At 35.3% G+C, this 20,160-nt stretch overlaps 1 protein-coding gene across 1 annotated transcript; it reads left to right on the top strand.

Annotated features, from left to right (window-relative positions):
• The first annotated feature begins 18,299 nt into the window (after nt 1-18,299).
• LOC120140966 (V-type proton ATPase subunit D-like) lies at nt 18,300-19,281 on the top strand. Its single transcript, XM_039155940.1, has one exon. The coding sequence runs from the start codon at nt 18,300-18,302 to the stop codon at nt 19,056-19,058; it is 759 nt and encodes a 252-aa protein (XP_039011871.1). The 3' UTR covers nt 19,059-19,281.
• Nucleotides 19,282-20,160: the final 879 nt, after the last annotated feature.

Here is a 20,160-nt window from a genome sequence, read left to right as displayed (position 1 = left end):
ATTCGCTACAATTTACAAACTAGCTTTTACATTTGTATTCTAGACATGATTAAGATAGAAAATGATGTTTAGATAATTAAAGTTGTGCAAAGGAAAATGAAGATACTAATTTTTTTATCCATATTATTATTATTATTATTATTATTATATTATTATTATTATTATTATTATTATTATTATCATTATTATTATTATTAAATATATATTAAATAAATAATAAATTACAGACCAATTACAACTGGACCGGCCCAGTTACAAACCAACCAGAACCGGTCCAAATCCAACCAGAAACCCTAAATACTTGGGTTTCCAGTTAGGGTTTCCTAACCCTAATTTACCCAGCCGCCTCAGCTCACAGCCGTTGGATCTGGCAAGATCCAACGGTCCAGATGGTGCCAGAGAGAAACCCTAGGGTTTGATACCCTAGGGCCACGCGGCGCCGCCCCAGCTTCTACGCGGCTGCCGACAGTTTTCTCGCCGCCTCCGCCGCTGCCACGTCCAGAAGGAAGACTCCAGAAGATCAACGCCAGCCGTCCATGCAAGGCTACGGGGTGAGTCACCACTGGTAGTCCGGTGACTCACCGAGGCCCCCTCTTCGGACCGGTCCGACAGCTACAACGGTGGTGGCTATAAAAGCCACCACCCGAACCTGAAAAAAAAAGGCAGAGACAAAAAAACTAGAGACAGAGACAGAAAAAAAAACAGAGAAAAAAAAAAACAAACTATACCAACGATCTCAGTCAGCATCAACACAGCAAGGAAAAAAGAGAGAAGAGAGGCAAAAGCTTACCCTGTCATCGGAGAGCCCCAACCGTCACCGGATCTCACCAAAACTTCGAAAAGCCGAAGGTATTATTGTAGATTTGCTCCGATTGGGAGCCGTTTAACGAAAAAAAACATCGGAACCGTCATTAGGACGGTCCGATCTACATTTAGGATAAAAAATATTTTTTCCGGCCACCGGCGGCGGTGGTCGGCCGGCGGCGGTGGTCGGCGGCAGAACTCGCGGTGACCGTCATTAGAATTCTCTCTCTCTCTCTCTCTGCTTAAGAAAGAAAAAAAAAGAGAAGAAATGAAATGGCTGGCCCTTCGGGCCAGCCGGTTTGGACTCTTATAGTCCTTCCCGAACGACGTCGTTTCGGGAAGGACTATGCGCGTAATTTTGAAATAGTTAAACACCGTCCGCAGTCCCTCGTATTTGTAAATTTTACATTTTGGTCATTAAACTGAATTTATAATAATTTTAATTCAGTCTTTGAATTTGAATTTTATTCATTTTAGTCCTTTTTATTAAAATAATATATTTAGGATAAATGACAGATTTAATCCCTTAATTTTAATAAATAAATTTTTTATCCCTAGTTCATATTTTTAATTAATTTTATTATAAAATTTGAATTTTAGATAATTTCATTTTGGTCACTAAATTATTAAATTAGAAAATAAAATATTTAATCCCTATAATTTCAATTAATTAGTAATTAGATTTAGTTTTATTTTTATTATAATTTAGTTATTTATATGTTTTCATTTTACTGCCTAAAATATATTGTTTTAGTGATATTTTTATTTTATTATATTGTTAAAATTTTTTATATATTCATAAATATACATATAATAAATAGTAATTTTTTAAATATTTATTTTTAATATCGAAGAAAAGGACAGTCTTAAAACAACTGGATGTCCTATTCTGATATTTTAAAATTAAAAAGTAAACAATATTATTTAAATTAATATTTATCAATATCAAAGAAAAGAGCTGTCTTAAGGCACCTAGAAGTTCTTTTCGGATATTTTTAAATAAATATAATTTTGAAAATAATAGGATTATAAATTAAATATATTTTTGAATTTTTAAATTTTAATAATAGAGACAATTTATAATTAAAAAGTACCAATTTTGGGCGTTGTAGGGGTGCTAATCCTTCCCTAAACGTAACCGACCACGAATCCCTTTTTATTATTAAAAAGAACGAATTTTTGTTTATAAACGCAGATCAGTTTAATTTTTTTTTTAATTGATGTTTTCTTAAAACTCTTTTAAAAGATATTTTTTTTAGGTATTCGACCTACCTGACCCAAAAGGCCGATGGCGACTCCCAAATTATTTTCAAAACCATTTATTCACATCACTTTTCCCGCCAAAATATAATATTTCGTGCCCGGACGAAAACCGGTTACGACAGCTTGGCGACTCCGCTGGGGAATTGGTCAAACTTTTAAAAATCAATTATAAATTGTCTCTATTAATTAAAAATTAAAATTTATATATTTAATTTTTAATTCTTTCTTTTCAAATTTTTTATTTTATATTTTCATAATATTTACATGTTTTAGTTTATTTGTAAATATTTTATTTCATTATTTATTTTGTCATAGGTTTGAACATTTCTCCTCACACACCACACTTGCATTGCATTACATAAAACTCTATAATTGAGTTGTCCCTTTTAAGTGGGAGTGAAAGCGACGTCTTCGTGAGAATTTATTCTCCGTGTCAGACCTAGCAAGTAACTTTCGGGGTTCATATGCTCTATGTCTTCGTGAGAATTTATTCTCCGTGTCAGGCATAGAGAAATGTATCCCCTCGAATTGAACTCGATCCACTTTAGTCTGTAATGGACTAGGATTGAGGGTTAGCAGCCTAAGGGGGCACTAACAAGGACAATTCGGGTACCTTTACTCCTAGATCTGAAACCCTGCATATAAAAAAAACCTTAGAAACTCTTCCAATCCAAAGTCATGCCAAAATTTTGTCCAAAATAGGTGTACACACAGGAGAAATGAATTCTGTCTTTTCTGTTAATTTATTTATTGTTTAAATTACATGTTTATTTAAATTATTTAAATTCAGAAAAGCATGTTTAAATAAAGAATATTTATGTAAATATTATTATTAAATTTCTTTATTATGTAAACTAATTTATTTTCTTTTTGTGTGTTCTTTATTTTTCTGTTTGCATTGCATCATACAGGATAAAAGACATTGATCCTTGTGTTAATTGTCTCATTGGAAAGCCTTCATCTATGGATAAAAAGTGTTCAAGTCAAATAATTCTAAACTCGGAAGTAAGACAGTGGGCTGAGGATTTACAAAGACAAGAAGGAGACAGTCTGCAGGATGATTATGTATCTGACTTGGCCAGTTATGCTTCAGTTTCACTAAAAAGAAATGATATGCAAGATTTGCGAAGCATTTGGGAAAGTTGGGATTCAAACAAAAAATTGCAGTTTTATCAGACTTACGGAGACATCCCATATTTGCTCTATGTAGAAGTTGATGATGAATTACTCCGAGCCCTAATTCAATTCTGAAATCCAGGGTACAATTGCTTCACTCTCAATAAGGAAGACTTGGTCCCTACTATTGAAGAATACACAACTTTGCTACATATCGAAGGGGCTTTGGATAATCGAATATATTCAAAGTCAATTAAAACTCAGCCCTTTCGAGTTAAATTAGCAAAGATTGCTGGGGTACGAGAAGAATGGGTAGCATCCCGTACCAAACAAAAAGGCGAAAGCGAAGGCATTGCTTGGACCAACATCAGAGAGCTTATTCAGAGTCATCCAGACGCTAAAGTACGATTCGATCTATTTGCTCTGGGTATATATGGTATGGTCATCTTCCCAAAAGTATTGGGATATGTTGAAGCTGCAGTGGTAGACTTGTTTGAACAGCTACCGAAGAAGATTAATCCTGTTTCTGCCATCCTAGCAGAGACCTTCAGATCGTTAAATGCTTGCAGAAGGCTAGGAGGTGGACGATTCTCAGGGTGTACCCAGTTGTTATATGTTTGGATCCGTAGTCATTTCTGGAGAACAGAAAAGGTTTCATACCGATGCTTTAATACGGATTATTCACCATTAAAAGAATTTCTAGAGCAGGAATGGCCGAAAGAAATTAAGAAAGATATGTGGATTAATGACTTTCGAAATCTGCAAAGCAATGACGTTGTTTGGCGCGCCCCGTGGCAAATCCAAAGGGAATTCTTTTACAGGTGTGGTGATTACAACTGGATAATGCTGCTCGGATTATGGGGAGGAATTGGATATGCACCACTGCTGGTTATAAGACAGTATGAAGGTTGTCAATTTGTACCTGTCACTGCTGGACTACAGTCATCTGAGTTCGCATTCCACAGCAAAAATTATAAAAGAAATATCATGGAAGCCGTTACAGCTTGGAAAACAATTTTTTGCATCCGAGCTAAAGCAGCAAAAGAAATGTTAACTCCTGATTATGAAGAATGGAGATCTGTCAGGAAAAACGAAAATATTCCTCTACCAGATCAAAATGAGGATATTTCTATGGAAGATCGCATTAAGGTGGTTCCATCAGAGATTGAAATCTTGAGAGCTGAGTTTGAAGCAGAAAGAGATGGCTGGTCGAAAGAGTTAGAGCAAATGAGACAAGATAAAGCTATGTTGGGGGTTGACATTGACTCTCATTCATCACAATGTGCAATGTTGAGAAAAGATAAAGAAAAAGGTGAGGATGAGTACAGAGCCTTACAGAAAAATTACCAGGAGTTATATAAATCCCGAAAAGCATCAGGACCCAGCCAATCGACGGTACAGATGACCAGAGAATTGAACATTGAGAAAAGACGAGTTGAAGATCTGAAAGGAAAGAATAGCCGTCTACTCAAAAGCCTGGAAAAAGGAAAGCAAAAAATGGAAGATTTCGAGGTCGACAGAAGAGAGCGAATTATAAAACACAAGGCTGAACACCGTGAGATCATGAATGAAATGCAAAGAGAAAGAGATCGAGCCAAAGATTTAGAAGAGATGAAGAATGACATCTTTGTTAAATTTGAAGGCGAGAAAAATATCATGTTCAAGGGATTTGAATCTGAAATGAACCAGTTGATTGCTGAGCTTGAAGTCAGAGACCAAAAGATGGAAGAATCCAATGTTGAAAAAGAAAAATGGGAGCTAGAAAGAAAAAATTTCAACACCAGACTTGAGGTAGAACAAGAAGTGGCTAGCAATTGGATGCAAAGATGCAGAAACAAAGATGTTCAAATCCAGAAGCTTAATCAAAGAACACAAGAAGCACGAACAAAACTGGAAGAGGATCTGGATCAGTCTAGAAACAAAAACTCAGAGTTTAATGCTTACATTTTGCAACTGGAAGAATCATTGTTTCAAGAAAAGGTTCGTCTAGGACCTAATGATCTCAAAGAAAGTAATGAGGAAAATGCTTCACTGCGAAGACGCATTAGAGATCTTGAAAAAATTCTGCACAATTGTCAAGTCAGAATCACTGAGTTAGAGCAAACTCTTGAAGGAACAAATGAACAATGGCAAAAGTCAACTGAGTTTTATGTCGAAAGAAGTGAAGAAAGAAGCAATATGGTGTTCGAGGCCATGGTACAAATGAGCGAAGTTGCTAGATATGTTGGGGAACTAGCTGTTGAAGCCAAAATAATTGAGCATCATGTTGATCCAGTTTCTAAGTGCGGAAAGAGGGTGTCATGGTTAATGAAAGAAATTATAGAGCTTAATAGGAAAGCTACGCCTTATCTGTAGTTATGAACTATTATAAAGAAACTTTTGTATACCGATGAAAGTTGTTCTATGACAGTTAACTTTTTGGGATCAATGTTTTTACATACATGCATTTTGCATACATTCATCATTCATTTCATAATTTTCGCTATGAATTATATTATTTATTAAGTTAAAATTCATTAATTAAAATTTGAAATAATATTAAAAGATTTTTCAATCGCAGTTACTCTAGCCAAAAGAGAAATACTACATCACTACAGTACTAGACAAGCTACTAAGAGAATTATGGAGGATAAAATACAGCGTATTGAGGAACAGCATCATAAAGAACAAGAAGAAATGAGAATGAAGTTGGAAAAAATTGAAGCCAGTATTGCAAATTCACAAGACAGTATGATGAAGAAGATAGAGGACATGTTTAAAAGGCAGGCTATCAGTGGAAAAATGCATGAAAATCCTGTATCTTTCGACCAAGAACCCATATATCCTCTAGGTTTTTCACCAGAACCAATTTATCACTCTGGTACTACCCCTATACAAATCAATGCTCGTACATCTGCATTACAAGAAGCTAAACCACATGAAGATCAACAAGTGGATCCCGCATCTTCAAGCAAAAATCCGCTTATATCAGATGTGAAAGTAGGGGATCTTAATACTGATCAGTTGATCCCAGATTTGAATGAGCTAAATGAGAAACAAAAAGTAAATGAAGAACTGACCAGACAGATCAAGAGCTTAGAAGAACGAATGAAATCTGTGGAAATAACTGAATCATTCTATGGATTTGATGCTAGTGAGTTAAGTTTGGTCCCAGACCTAATCCTCCCTATCAAATTCAAAGCTCCCGAATTTGATAAATATAACGGTACTACATGCCCTTCATCCCACATTACTATGTTTTGTCGAAGAATGGCAGGATATGTGAAGGACGAAAAATTGTTAATTCACTGCTTCCAGGATAGTTTGACAGGACCGACTTTAAAATGGTATACTCAATTGACCAAAGCCAACATTAGATCTTGGAAAGATTTGGCTAAAGCATTTTTAGAGCAGTACCGCCATGTGACAGACATGGTCCCTGACAGATGGACTCTCCAAAACTTGGAGAAAAAGAATAATGAAACATTCAGACAGTATGCCCAGAGATGGCGTGACACTGCGGCCCAAGTTCAACCACCTTTGTCAGAAAAAGAGGCCATAGTGATGTTTGTCCATACATTGAAGGCTCCTTATTTAAACCATCTAATGGGGAATGCAACCAGAAATTTTGCAGATTTGGTCATTTCTGGAGAATTAATTGAAAATGTCTTGAAAAGTGGCAAGATTGAATCAAATGATGGGTCTAGTTCCAAAAGACCTACGTACCGGAAAAAGGAGAATGAAGTCAACAATGCAAATTCTTACAGCAAGGATTCATCGAAAAGTGTTACAATAACCCAGCCAAGGGTTAAGAAAGAGGAAACAAACACTAATCGAGCAGATTCCAGAGGATCTCGAAAGGAAAATGAAAGGTTATCTTTTACACCTTTACCAGTACCATATGCAGAGATCTATGATTCGCTGTTAAAAGCAGATGTTATAAGGCCCTATCCTTTGGTTCCCATGCAACCACCATTCCCTCCTTGGTATGATACAAAGGCACACTGTGTTTACCATGAAGGAATTACAGGACATTCTATTGAAAACTGTCTAGCATTCAAAAGGGTGGTTCAAAATTTGATCAACACTGGGAAGTTGGAATTCAATACACCATCCGCATCAAGTCATCCATTGCCAAATCATGGAGATAAAAACGTGAATGCAATTCAGGAAGAGAACAGAAAGAAAGCAAAGACTGACATTTCTGAAATTAAATCTCCATTTGTTTGGATATTCCAACAGCTTTCTTTAGCCGGTATAATTCCACAACAATTCAGGCCAAAGCAGAATGAAGGCAAGAATTATTGTGAATATCATCAGGAGAAAAGGCATGAAATTCAACTATGTCCTGAGTTTAGAAACTTGGTGCAAAAATTGATGAACAACAGAGAAATAGAATTCTTTGAAGAAGAACCCGGGAAAAAAAAGATGATGTTTGCTCATCAGAGGATTCTAAACCAAATCAAAGAATAAATGATCCTGTGATCATTAATGTGAAATCATCCACGGTGATTCCGGCACCAATAAGGCCAAAAGTAGTTATTACCACTCCTCTACCATTTCCATACAAAGATACCCGCAAGGTACCTTGGAATTATACTACCAACGTTTCAATGGTAGGAGGATCTGTTTCTCTAGATAAAACAGAAGAGAAAATACAAAGTCTGAGTACAACATCAACGTCTGAAGCAGTGAGCGAAGTCGGTTTCTTTACGAGAAGTGGGAGATGTTACTCTCCCGAAACATCCAATGCTTCAGAACAAGTGAAAGCAAAAGGAAAAACCATGGCAATACCTCAGAAGGTATTTGAGGATGAATCCCTTCCAGCATTCAATGAACCTGTGACAGAAAAGCAAGCTCAAGAATTTTTGAAATTCTTGAAACATAGTGAGTATAGTGTGGTTAAACAACTACACAAACAACAGGCGAGAATTTCTATTCTTGATCTTTTGATGAATTCAGAAGCGCATAGGAATGCTTTGATGAAAATTCTCAATCAGACATTTATCCCCGAAGATATATCCCTCAATAAACTTGACAGAATTGTGGGACATATAGCCGCTGACAATTACATAACGTTCACAGATGATGAAATACCAGAAGGCGGAATGGGGTCAGTAAAAGCTTTGAACATCACGACACATTGTCATGGTCATGTGTTGCCAGGAGTATTGATTGACAACGGATCCGCTCTCAACTTGATGCCCCTAGTTACACTTCAAAGAATGCCTCTGGATCAATCACACATGAAGAGTTATCAGAATGTGGTACGAGCATTTGATGGTACTCAAAAAGAAGTGCTTGGGAAAATGGAAATACCGTTGTTAATTGGCCCAGTCGTGTACAATATTGACTTTGTGGTTATGGACATCCACCCCACATATAATTGTCTATTAGGGAGGCCATGGATTCATTCAGCAGGAGCTGTTCCTTCTTCATTACATCAGAAATTGAAATTTGTTGTTAATGGACAACTAATATGCGTCAGTGCTGAAGAAGAAATCATTGCGTCTATAACAAGCGATGTTCCATATATCGACACCAATGATGAGGCTCTTGAATGCTCTTTTCGAGCTCTTGAATTTGTAAATGCAACCTTTATTGCGGAAGGAAGCAAAATTCCATATCCCAAATTGTCTGATTGCACCAAGATGACGGTACAACAAACTTTAGGCATCGGAGCTAAAGTTGGGAGAGGTCTAGGAAAGAATCTTCAAGGGATTTCAGTTCCTATCAGTATAAAGATGAAAAAAGACCGTTTTGGGCTAGGGTTTAAACCCAATCTTCAACAAAAGAACAAAGAAATGAAAAGAAGATGTGAAGACAGAAAGGCAAAATTGAAAGGAGGAGAAATCCTTTGGAAACACATGTCTTTCCCACAGTTGAAGACCACATTCAGATCAGGGGGAACAATTAATGTGCAACAGCAGCTTGTTGAAGCCTTTAAAGAAGAAAAGTTGACGAAAGATCAAGACATAGTTAAAGAAGCTATGAATGGATTATTTATCAACATGATCACGAATGACAACAAAACTGGCAAATACTTGGATAGGATTCGACCATGTCTTCCTGGAGAAACACTCACCAATTGGACCACTGAAGATCTCCCTATAGTTTTTAATATTAATGCAGAGTAATATTCAGAACTAATCTTTATGTTTAGCTCAAAAATATGAAAACTTTTTGTTATCTTGTAAAAGAAATTATGTTAAATATAAGAAATTTTCTTTAAAATTTTCAGATGGCAATCATTCTTTACATTTTCTTACATTTTTACATTTATTTATTTTCATAAATTTACTATATTCTTTCGGAAATGTTCCGACTTAAATTTGCAGGTGTCACCGTGTTAATAGCATGTTTATTCCTAGATTTAATCCAGTGATAAATTTAGAGCAGCCTATATGTCTGGAAGAAATCAATGGTTGTGAAGATGAACTGGAATGTGATGTTCCTACTGAACTATTAAGATTGGTAGAAAAAGAGGACAAACAAATTCTACCACACAAGGAAGAGGTTGAGACTGTGAATTTGGGAACAGATGAAAAAATAAAAGAGGTGAAAATTGGTACCACTCTGACAGTCCAGATAAAACAAGAATTGATAAATCTCCTTCAAGAGTTCAAAGATATCTTTGCATGGTCTTATCAAGATATGCCTGGTTTGAGCACAGATATAGTGATACACAAGCTTCCAATCAATCCAGAATATAAACCAATCCAACAAAAGCTCAGAAGAATGAGGCCAGAAATGTTGCTGCAAATCAAAGAAGAAGTGATGAAGCAAATCAATGCAGGTTTCCTACAGGCATCTAAATACCCAGAATGGGTAGCCAACATTGTTCCCGTACCAAAGAAAAATGGGAAAGTTCGAATGTGTGTGGATTACAGAGATCTCAACAAAGCTAGTCCGAAAGATAGCTTTCCCTTACCCCACATAGACACATTGGTGGACAATACTGCAGGGCATGCATGGTTTTCATTTATGGATGGCTTTTCAGGATATAATCAGATAAAAATGAATCCTGAAGACATGGAGAAAACAACATTTATAACCATGTGGGGCACATTCTGTTATAAAGTGATGCCATTTGGATTGAAAAATGCAGGGGCAACATATCAAAGAGCCATGGTAACTTTGTTTCATGACATGATGCACAAAGAGATTGAAGTATATGTAGATGACATGATTGCCAAATCCAGAACGGAAGAAGAACATATTCAAAATTTGAGGAAGCTTTTCCAGAGATTGAGGAAGTATCAATTAAAGCTTAACCCTGCTAAATGCACTTTTGGGGTAACTTCTGGGAAACTTTTGGGATTTGTAGTCAGCAAAAAAGGAATTGAGATTGATCCAGATAAAGTCAAAGCAATTCAAGATCTTCCACCACCCAACACAAAAAAAGAAGTTCGAGGCTTTTTGGGGAGATTAAATTATATATCTCGGTTCATTTCTCAATTGACTGACAAATGTGATCCAGTGTTCAAATTACTTCGAAAGAACAATCCTGAAGTCTGGAATGAAGAATGTCAAGAAACTTTGGATATTATTAAGAAATATTTATCCAATGCCCCCATTCTAGTATCACCAATGCCTGATAGACCATTAATTCTCTACTTAACGGTCTTCGAAAATTCGATGGGATGTGTACTAGGACAGCATGATAAATCTGGAAGAAAAGAAAAAGCTATTTATTATCTGAGCAAGAAATTTACTGATTGTGAAATTCGATATCCACCAATACAAAAATTATGTTGTGCCTTGGTGTGGACTACTCGAAGACTCAGACAATATATGTTATACCATACTACTTGGTTGATATCAAAACTTGATCCTTTGAAATTCTTAATGGAATCACCAGCTTTGACAGGCAGAATGGCTAGATGGCAGATGTTATTATCTGAGTTTGATATTGTATATGTCAACCAAAAAGCGATAAAAGGAAGTGTCATAGCTGATTTCCTGGCCAGTCGTGTATCAAATGATTATCAGCCTTTGAACTTCAATTTTCCTGATGAAGATTTGTTATGCATATCCATGAATGAAGAAGTCAAAACAAATGATGAATTTGCATGTTGGAAGCTTTACTTTGACGGAGCATCTAATGCTTTGGGACGAGGAATTGGGGCAGTGTTAATTTCTCCAGAAAATGTTTATTATCCCTTTACAGGTAGACTGGAGTTCTTTTGCACCAATAATATGGCAGAATATGAAGCTTGTGTCATGGGGTTGAAAGTAGCTATAGAAAGAAAAATCAAATTTCTCAAGATATATGGAGATTCATCGTTAGTGGTGTATCAATTGCGAGGAGAATGGGAAACAAAAGATCCCAAATTATTGGAATACCGAAATTTTACACTCGAATTAGTGAAAGAATTTGAGAGAGTTAACTTCAATTATCTCCCTCGAGAAGAAAATCAAATGGCAGATGCTTTGGCTACATTAGCTGCTATGTTTCAGGCAACTAAGAAGGTTGATATGATGCCAATCAAAATGCAAGTATATGAAATTCCTGCACATTGTTATAGTGTGGAAGAAGAGGTAGATGGTAAACCATGGTATCATGATATCCTGCAATATATCAAAAATCAAAGTTATCCACCAAATGCATCAGAAATTGATAAAAGAACCTTGAGAAGAATGGCTGCTGGATATTTTCTTGATGGAGAGATTATGTATAGAAGAAGCAGTGATCAAATGCTATTGAGATGTTTAAATACTAGCGAAGCTCGAAGCATCATTGAAGAAGTACACAGTGGAATATGTGGAACACATGCAAATGGTCTTTCCATGGCCAGCAAAATAATGAGATATGGATACTATTGGGCTACCATGTACACAGATTGCATTGATTATGCAAGGAAATGTCATAAATGCCAGATATGTGCAGACAAGATTCATGTACCCCCATCTCCTTTACATGTAATGACAGCACCCTGGCCATTTTCTATGTGGGGAATAGATGTCATTGGAGCAATCACACCAAAGGCATCGAATGGACATTGTTTCATCCTTGTGGCAATTGATTATTTTACCAAATGGGTTGAAGCTGCTTCATACACTAATATTAAGAGGTCCACAGTCTGCAAATTCATAAAGAAAGAGATAGTTTGTCGGTATGGCCTACCAGAAAGGATCATTACAGATAATGCTCTGAACCTGAACAACAAAATGATGACCGAACTTTGTGCACAATTTAAGATCAAACATGCAAATTCAGTGGCATATCGTCCAAAGATGAATGGGGCAGTTGAAGCAGCAAATAAGAACATCAAGAGAATCATTACAAAGACTACTGAAACTTACAAAGATTGGCACGAGAAGTTACCTTTTGCTCTATATGCATACCGAACTACTGTTCGAACATCTACTGGGGCAACGCCTTTTTCTTTAGTCTACGGGATGGAAGCAGTCTTACCAATTGAAGTTGAGATTCCATCGCTCCGAATATTGAGAGAAATAAAATTGGATGAATCTGAATGGATCCAAGCTAGATTTGATCAATTGAACCTTATTGAAGAGAAAAGATTGAAAGCTATTTGCCATGGACAAATGTATCAAAAACGGATGATGAAGTCTCATGATAAGAAAGTACATCCAAGAGAATTCCAAGAGGGTGATCTAGTACTAAAAAAGATCTTGCCTATACATAAAGATTTCCGTGGGAAATGGATGCCTAATTGGGAAGGGCCATACGTTGTGAAAAAGGCCTTTTCCGGAGGAGCGTTGATCTTGGCAGAAATGGATGGAAAAATTCTGAAAAATCCAATAAACTCGGATTCTGTCAAGAAATATTATGCTTGAAGAGAATTGAAAAAAAAAAGAAAGAAAAAAAAAGAAAAAAAAAAGAAAATAAATAGAAAATAAAAAAAAAGAGAAGAAAAAGAAAGAGGGTCAAGGTGAAAACCCGCAAAGGGCATCTTGTAACCAAATGAAGGATTTGAGTTGAAAACCTGAAAAGGCGGCTCAAATGCAGGTTGATATTAGGCATCTGGCAATTGAACTCTCTTAAGATTTTGACAGTTTGGAAGAAACTTCACATCCACAAGCATTTTGACAACGTTTGAGATCTTCCAGACAAAAGCTTCCACCATTACTCTAAATTGTGTCAACTTGATTAATTTAGAAATACTTATGATTATAATTTGTTGAGACATTTGAATTTTTATTCTTATGCTTGTCATAACTTTGAATACAATTATATCTATTTCAAGTTCAATTTATTTGAGATTCAATTTATTTTTGGAAATTCAATTTATTCTTTTCTATTGAATTAACATAATTTTGAAATAATTTAAAGATTTCTGAATATCACTTTATGTTAATACTTTTAAATACATGGAATACAAAGTAGGCAAATCATCACTAGCTTAAAGCCATGAACATCAAGATTGTTACAAGTGGTGCTACCGACAACAAGGTCGAATCCGCCAAATCTACTCATCAATTGCTCCAACCGATCACCATTCAGTTCTTGCACATCTGTTTTCAAAGATATACTAAAACAGTAAAAAATGATCTTTGTAGTACTGATTCCAGCAAAAAGAAACAAGACATTGATATCACTAGGAAACATGTTTCTATACAGATCCTTGTATATGGTTTTTAAGGAAACCTAAAAACATTTCCACCTCATCAGGTTCAAGTGGAGTAACTTTATTCCTTCCAAACCATACTAGATTCCATTTTCAGCACTCATCAAGAACATACTTCTGGACACTCGAAGGTGGCTCATTGTCATAAGCTTCAAAAGCCTTACAGATCCTTTCTGTCAATTTGGCACTTCCTGTACATGTTTATAAACAGTTCAACTTTGTTCTTGGATCCCATGAAAGCCATCATTTCTTTGTCAATGGAAAAGCATCAACACATGGAGGAAGCAGAATAAGAGAAAATCTATTCTTAATTGGCAGAATTATGAATATAGCCCTTTTCAGTGTAGTAGCATGGAAATACTTCGAATCTACAAATTCTGGCTCTACATCAAATAAGTGTTGTGATTTGGCAGAACCAATCATTGAATTTGGAAGATGAATTTGCTCAATAGCATCTTCTGGAAGTGTTCTTTGAGTTATCTGATCTGATTTGGCAGAACCAATCATTGAATTTGGAAGATGAATTTGCTCAATAGCATCTTCTGGAAGTGTTCTTTGAGTTATCTGATCTGGTTGGACAGAACCAATCATTGAATTTAGAAGATGAATTTGTTCATAGCATCTTCTGGAAGTGTTCTTTGAGTTATCTGATCTGGTTTAGCAGAACCAATCATTGAATTGGGAAGATGAATTTGCCAATAGCATCTTCTGGAAGTGTTCTTTGAGTTATCTGATCTGGTTTGGTAAGAACTACAGAACCAATCATTGGAATTAAAAGATGAACTGCATGATTATCTTCATTAAGAAGCTTCTTTTCAAGCTTCCTCTGCTTCTTCCTTTTCAAAAATCATAGCCCGAGTTTTGCCTTTGCTTGTAATTGGGGTCATTGCATAATGACTTCCTATTTTTTACCAGAAGAAGTGCATCAGCAGCCTTAGTCATTTGAGCGGCACATATAAAATTTGCCAATTCTGCAATTGATGAATTTGGACCCCACATCTCTACATGGCTATTGAAGTTTCAGCCCATGAGAATCCCATTTTTGTCAAGTATAACAGTTTATTCTCCTCATCAGAATCAGAATTCAAGATTTCTCGGTATTAAAAGAACTATCGATATCTGTGAAATCATCTTGAAAGGTCACTTCATAATCAGATGAGTTGTTATCAGAATCAACATGTTGCCTGAATGCAAGCTTTTCAAAAGTTTATACTATTGAGTTTTATTCTCAAGAGGTTTTGTGACATTATATCTACATCTACATTTGTCAAAAATGATAGATTCTTTGATTTAAAGAAGACAGATATATTGGGTTTTTATAATTGAAGAAATACTCAATTCACCAGTCTGAAATCAAACAACTTAATATTCATGCATCATATTTAGGCATTTGCAAAAATAGATGCATTTTCATTCATTTTTATTCTTGTTGAATTATTAACAGAAATTTCAAAGATTTTAGCAAAGATTTCAAATCCACTTGATGGATCATTCATTGCCAGATAAGTTCATAATGAGAAGAACTCATCTGAAGAAGGAAGAAGAAGTTCATAATGAGAAGAACTTGTTCAACTTTTTGTTTAAATTCATCATTTGATGGATCAACATTGCCAGAGAAGGTTCATAATGAGAAGAACTCATCTGAAGAAGGAAGAAGAAGTTCATAATGAGAAGAACTTGTTCAACTTTTTGTTTAAATTCATCATTTGATGGATCAACATTTCCAGAGAAGGTTCATAATGAGAAGAACTCATCTGAAGAAGGAAGAAGAAGTTCATAATGAGAAGAACTTGTTCAACTTTTTGTTTAAATTCATCATTTGATGGATCAACATTGCCAGAGAAAGTTCATGAATGAGAAGAACTCATCTGAAGAAGGAAGAAGAAGTTCATAATGAGAAGAATTTGTTCAACCTTTTGTTTGAATTCATCACTTGATTATTTTTGCCAGAGAAGGTTCATAATGAGAAGAACTCATCTGAAGAAGGAAGAAGAAGTTCATAATGAGAAGAGCTTGTTCAACCTTTGTTTGATACTATCACAGAAGGAGATAGATTAGCATTAGCCTTTCTAGAGAAAGTTCATAATGGGAAGAACTCATCAAGAGCTTATTCAACCTTTTGAATGACTCTATCATAGAAAGGAGGTCATCATCATCCCCAGCAGAAAGTTCATAATAAGAAGAACTCATCTAGAGAAAGAGAATAATTTATTCAATATATCCATTATGATCAAAGTAAAGCCAAATGGATAAAAAAAATTTTATTATCTTTTCATCTTTGCTCTATTCTTGTTAACACAAGAATGAGCAAAGAGGGGCAGCTGAAGATACTAATTTTTTTATCCATATTATTATTATTATTATTATTATTAGTATTATTATTATTATTATTATTATTATCATTATTATTATTATTAAATATATATTAAATAAATAATAAATTACAGACCAATTACAACTGGACCGGCCCAGTTACAAACCAACCAGAACCGGTCCAAATCCAACCAGAAACCCTAAATACTTGGGTTTCCAGTTAGGGTTTCCTAACCCTAATTTACCCAGCCGCCTCAGCTCACAGCCGTTGGATCTGGCAAGATCCAACGGTCCAGATGGTGCCAGAGAGAAACCCTAGGGTTTGATACCCTAGGGCCACGCGGCGCCGCCCCAGCTTCTACGCGGCTGCCGACAGTTTTCTCGCCGCCTCCGCCGCTGCCACGTCCAGAAGGAAGACTCCAGAAGATCAACGCCAGCCGTCCATGCAAGGCTACGGGGTGAGTCACCACTGGTAGTCCGGTGACTCACCGAGGCCCCCTCTTCGGACCGGTCCGACAGCTACAACGGTGGTGGCTATAAAAGCCACCACCCGAACCTGAAAAAAAAAAGGCAGAGACAAAAAAACTAGAGACAGAGACAGAAAAAAAACAGAGAAAAAAAAAACAAACTATACCAACGATCTCAGTCAGCATCAACACAGCAAGGAAAAAAGAGAGAAGAGAGGCAAAAGCTTACCCTGTCATCGGAGAGCCCCAACCGTCACCGGATCTCACCAAAACTTCGAAAAGCCGAAGGTATTATTGTAGATTTGCTCCGATTGGGAGCCGTTTAACGAAAAAAAACATCGGAACCGTCATTAGGACGGTCCGATCTACATTTAGGATAAAAAATATTTTTTCCGGCCACCGGCGGCGGTGGTCGGCGGCAGAACTCGCGGCGGCAGACGGCTGCCGGATTCCCTCCGGTGAGGGAATCTAGAGAGAGGCCAGAGAGAATTCTCTCTCTCTCTCTCTGCTTAAGAAAGAAAAAAAAAGAGAAGAAATGAAATGGCTGGCCCTTCGGGCCAGCCGGTTTGGACTCTTATAGTCCTTCCCGAACGACGTCGTTTCGGGAAGGACTATGCACGTAATTTTGAAATAGTTAAACACCGTCCGCAGTCCCTCGTATTTGTAAATTTTACATTTTGGTCATTAAACTGAATTTATAATAATTTTAATTCAGTCTTTGAATTTGAATTTTATTCATTTTAGTCCTTTTTATTAAAATAATATATTTAGGATAAATGACAGATTTAATCCCTTAATTTTAATAAATAAATTTTTTATCCCTAGTTCATATTTTCAATTAATTTTATTATAAAATTTGAATTTTAGATAATTTCATTTTGGTCACTAAATTATTAAATTAGAAAATAAAATATTTAATCCCTATAATTTCAATTAATTAGTAATTAGATTTAGTTTTATTTTTATTATAATTTAGTTATTTATATGTTTTCATTTTACTGCCTAAAATATATTGTTTTAGTGATATTTTTATTTTATTATATTGTTAAAATTTTTTATATATTCATAAATATACATATAATAAATAGTAATTTTTTAAATATTTATTTTTAATATCGAAGAAAAGGACAGTCTTAAAACAACTGGATGTCCTATTCTGATATTTTAAAATTAAAAAGTAAACAATATTATTTAAATTAATATTTATCAATATCAAAGAAAAGAGATGTCTTAAGGCACCTAGAAGTTCTTTTCGGATATTTTTAAATAAATATAATTTTGAAAATAATAGGATTATAAATTAAATATATTTTTGAATTTTTAAATTTTAATAATAGAGACAATTTATAATTAAAAAGTACCAATTTTGGGCGTTGTAGGGGTGCTAATCCTTCCCTAAACGTAACCGACCACGAATCCCTTTTTATTATTAAAAAGAACGAATTTTTGTTTATAAACGCAGATCAGTTTAATTTTTTTTTTTTTAATTGATGTTTTCTTAAAACTCTTTTAAAAGATATTTTTTTTAGGTATTCGACCTACCTGACCCAAAAGGCCGATGGCGACTCCCAAATTATTTTCAAAACCATTTATTCACATCACTTTTCCCGCCAAAATATAATATTTCGTGCCCGGACGAAAACCGGTTACGACAAAAAATACAAAATGTAATATAGATGTGAAAGGCTTATGATAAAGGTAAATTAGAAATAGATGGTGAATTACCTCCTTCTGTACAGAAAGGAATGGAATTAGTTAAAAGATGCATCTTTTTAACAATCACGGCAATAGTTTTCCATCATTGCTGTTCTTGTTAAAAATTGCTACAAGAGGTCATGCACTTCTCAAGAAGAAAAGCGATGCCTTAACTGTACAATTTCGTCAGATTCTTAAGAAGATAGTGTCTTCAAAAGAATCAATGGGAGAGATTATGAAAACCTCCTCATTTTCGCTTACTGAGGCGAAGTATGTTGCTGGCGGGAACATCAAACATGTCGTGCTTGAGAATGTTCACACTGCTTCTCTTAAAGTTCGATCACGACAAGAGAACGTTGCTGGAGTGAAGCTTCCCAAGTTTGAGTATTTTACTGAAGGTGAGACCAAGAATGATTTGACCGGTTTGGCCAGAGGTGGACAACAGGTCCAACAGTGCCGTGTTGCTTACGTGAAAGCAATCGAGGTCCTAGTTGAGCTTGCTTCTCTTCAGACATCATTCTTAACACTTGATGAGGCAATCAAGACGACAAATCGCCGAGTTAACGCTTTAGAGAATGTTGTGAAGCCGAGGTTGGAGAATACAATAAGTTACATTAAGGGAGAATTGGATGAGCTTGAAAGGGAGGATTTCTTCAGGCTAAAGAAGATACAAGGTTATAAGAAGAGGGAAATAGAGAAACAGTTAGCTTCTGCAAAGGAGTTTGAGTTTGCCGAGAAGGATTCCTCGCAGAAAGGGATTTCAAGAAACTCAGCTCACAATCTGCTATCAGCAGGCAGGGAGAAGGACGAAGATATTATTTTCTGACGAAGAGGTTAGTCTATTCTTTCCTAGAATTCGCGGCTTTTCTATCCGATGTACGTCCGATGGCCGGTGATTCCTTTATTCTAAGGTGGTTGTCTGAATAAATGATACATGTATGTCTCTACATACTTTGCATTATTGTTAATGATCAGACATTTTCCATTTCAGTTTTGAACAATAGACATACACCATTTCATGGCTCTAGGGTAAATGCATGTATGATATTGTTGCCGTCTTTCGGCGTGCGCGGGCGTTTGCATATGAGAGTATTTAGTAAGAAATGATACTTTTGCTAAGCTTACTTTAATGATAATTTTCTCCTTTTTAAAGTTTTGTTTATAATTTAAATTTATGTTTTTTCCCTTTGCATTAACCTAATAAATTAGGAAAAATAATTACCTCCTTAGACGAACATGAATCTGAGACAATTCAAGGTAAAATGAAATCATAAAGTTTTTTCCCCCCCCTAATTTTTTGAATTTCTTTGACATTTAAAATTGAATACGATATTGGGTGTTGGTAAGTAATCTTTGAGATCTTAGCTATTGGTTAGAGAAGAAAAAGACAATTTATCGATGGAGAAGAGTCGGTATGAAGGTCTAGATTTGGAGGGAGCACGACGATAATGATGACAACATAAAATCTTTTAATTTAAATTTAAGAAAATAAAAAAAGGAGAAATATTTTGTTCAATATGATCAGCAAATGAAGAAGATGATCGAAATAACGTCGATCATGAATAACAATGATTTAAATTATAAAAGTATTTGAAAAAATATAAATCAATTTAATATGTAATTTAAAATTTAAAATAAAAATTAATTATTTTTATTAACATAATACGAATAATCGAAATGTTAATCTTTTAGTTAGATTATTCAAAAAAAAATTTAAATAAAAGTGACTTCCATCCATCCTAGTTTTTTCTTTTGTTGGTTTGAATTTTATGGTTGTATGTACGGTTTTGATTTGGAAACAACAGCAGAGCGTATCCTTCAAAGTAAAAGAAACGACAAAGGCAAAAGCAGAGTAGATAACGACGCTCAAACGAACATTTATTATTATTCCCTCAAAAATAAATCCACCCATTACCAGATCTGATCTC

The sequence above is a fragment of the Hibiscus syriacus genome, unplaced genomic scaffold (assembly GCF_006381635.1).
Source record: "Hibiscus syriacus cultivar Baekdansim isolate YM2019G1 unplaced genomic scaffold, ASM638163v2 tig00110788_pilon, whole genome shotgun sequence".
NCBI classification, from domain to species: domain Eukaryota; kingdom Viridiplantae; phylum Streptophyta; class Magnoliopsida; order Malvales; family Malvaceae; genus Hibiscus; species Hibiscus syriacus.
The sequence above is the reverse complement of the archived record's forward strand: the minus strand, read 5'-3'. Positions and strand labels throughout refer to the sequence as shown.

What these genes read in the sequence shown, in the direction of transcription:
- LOC120140966 (XM_039155940.1), top strand. Translation starts at nt 18,300, where the DNA reads ATGCATCTTTTTAACAATCACGGCAATAGTTTTCCATCATTGCTGTTC.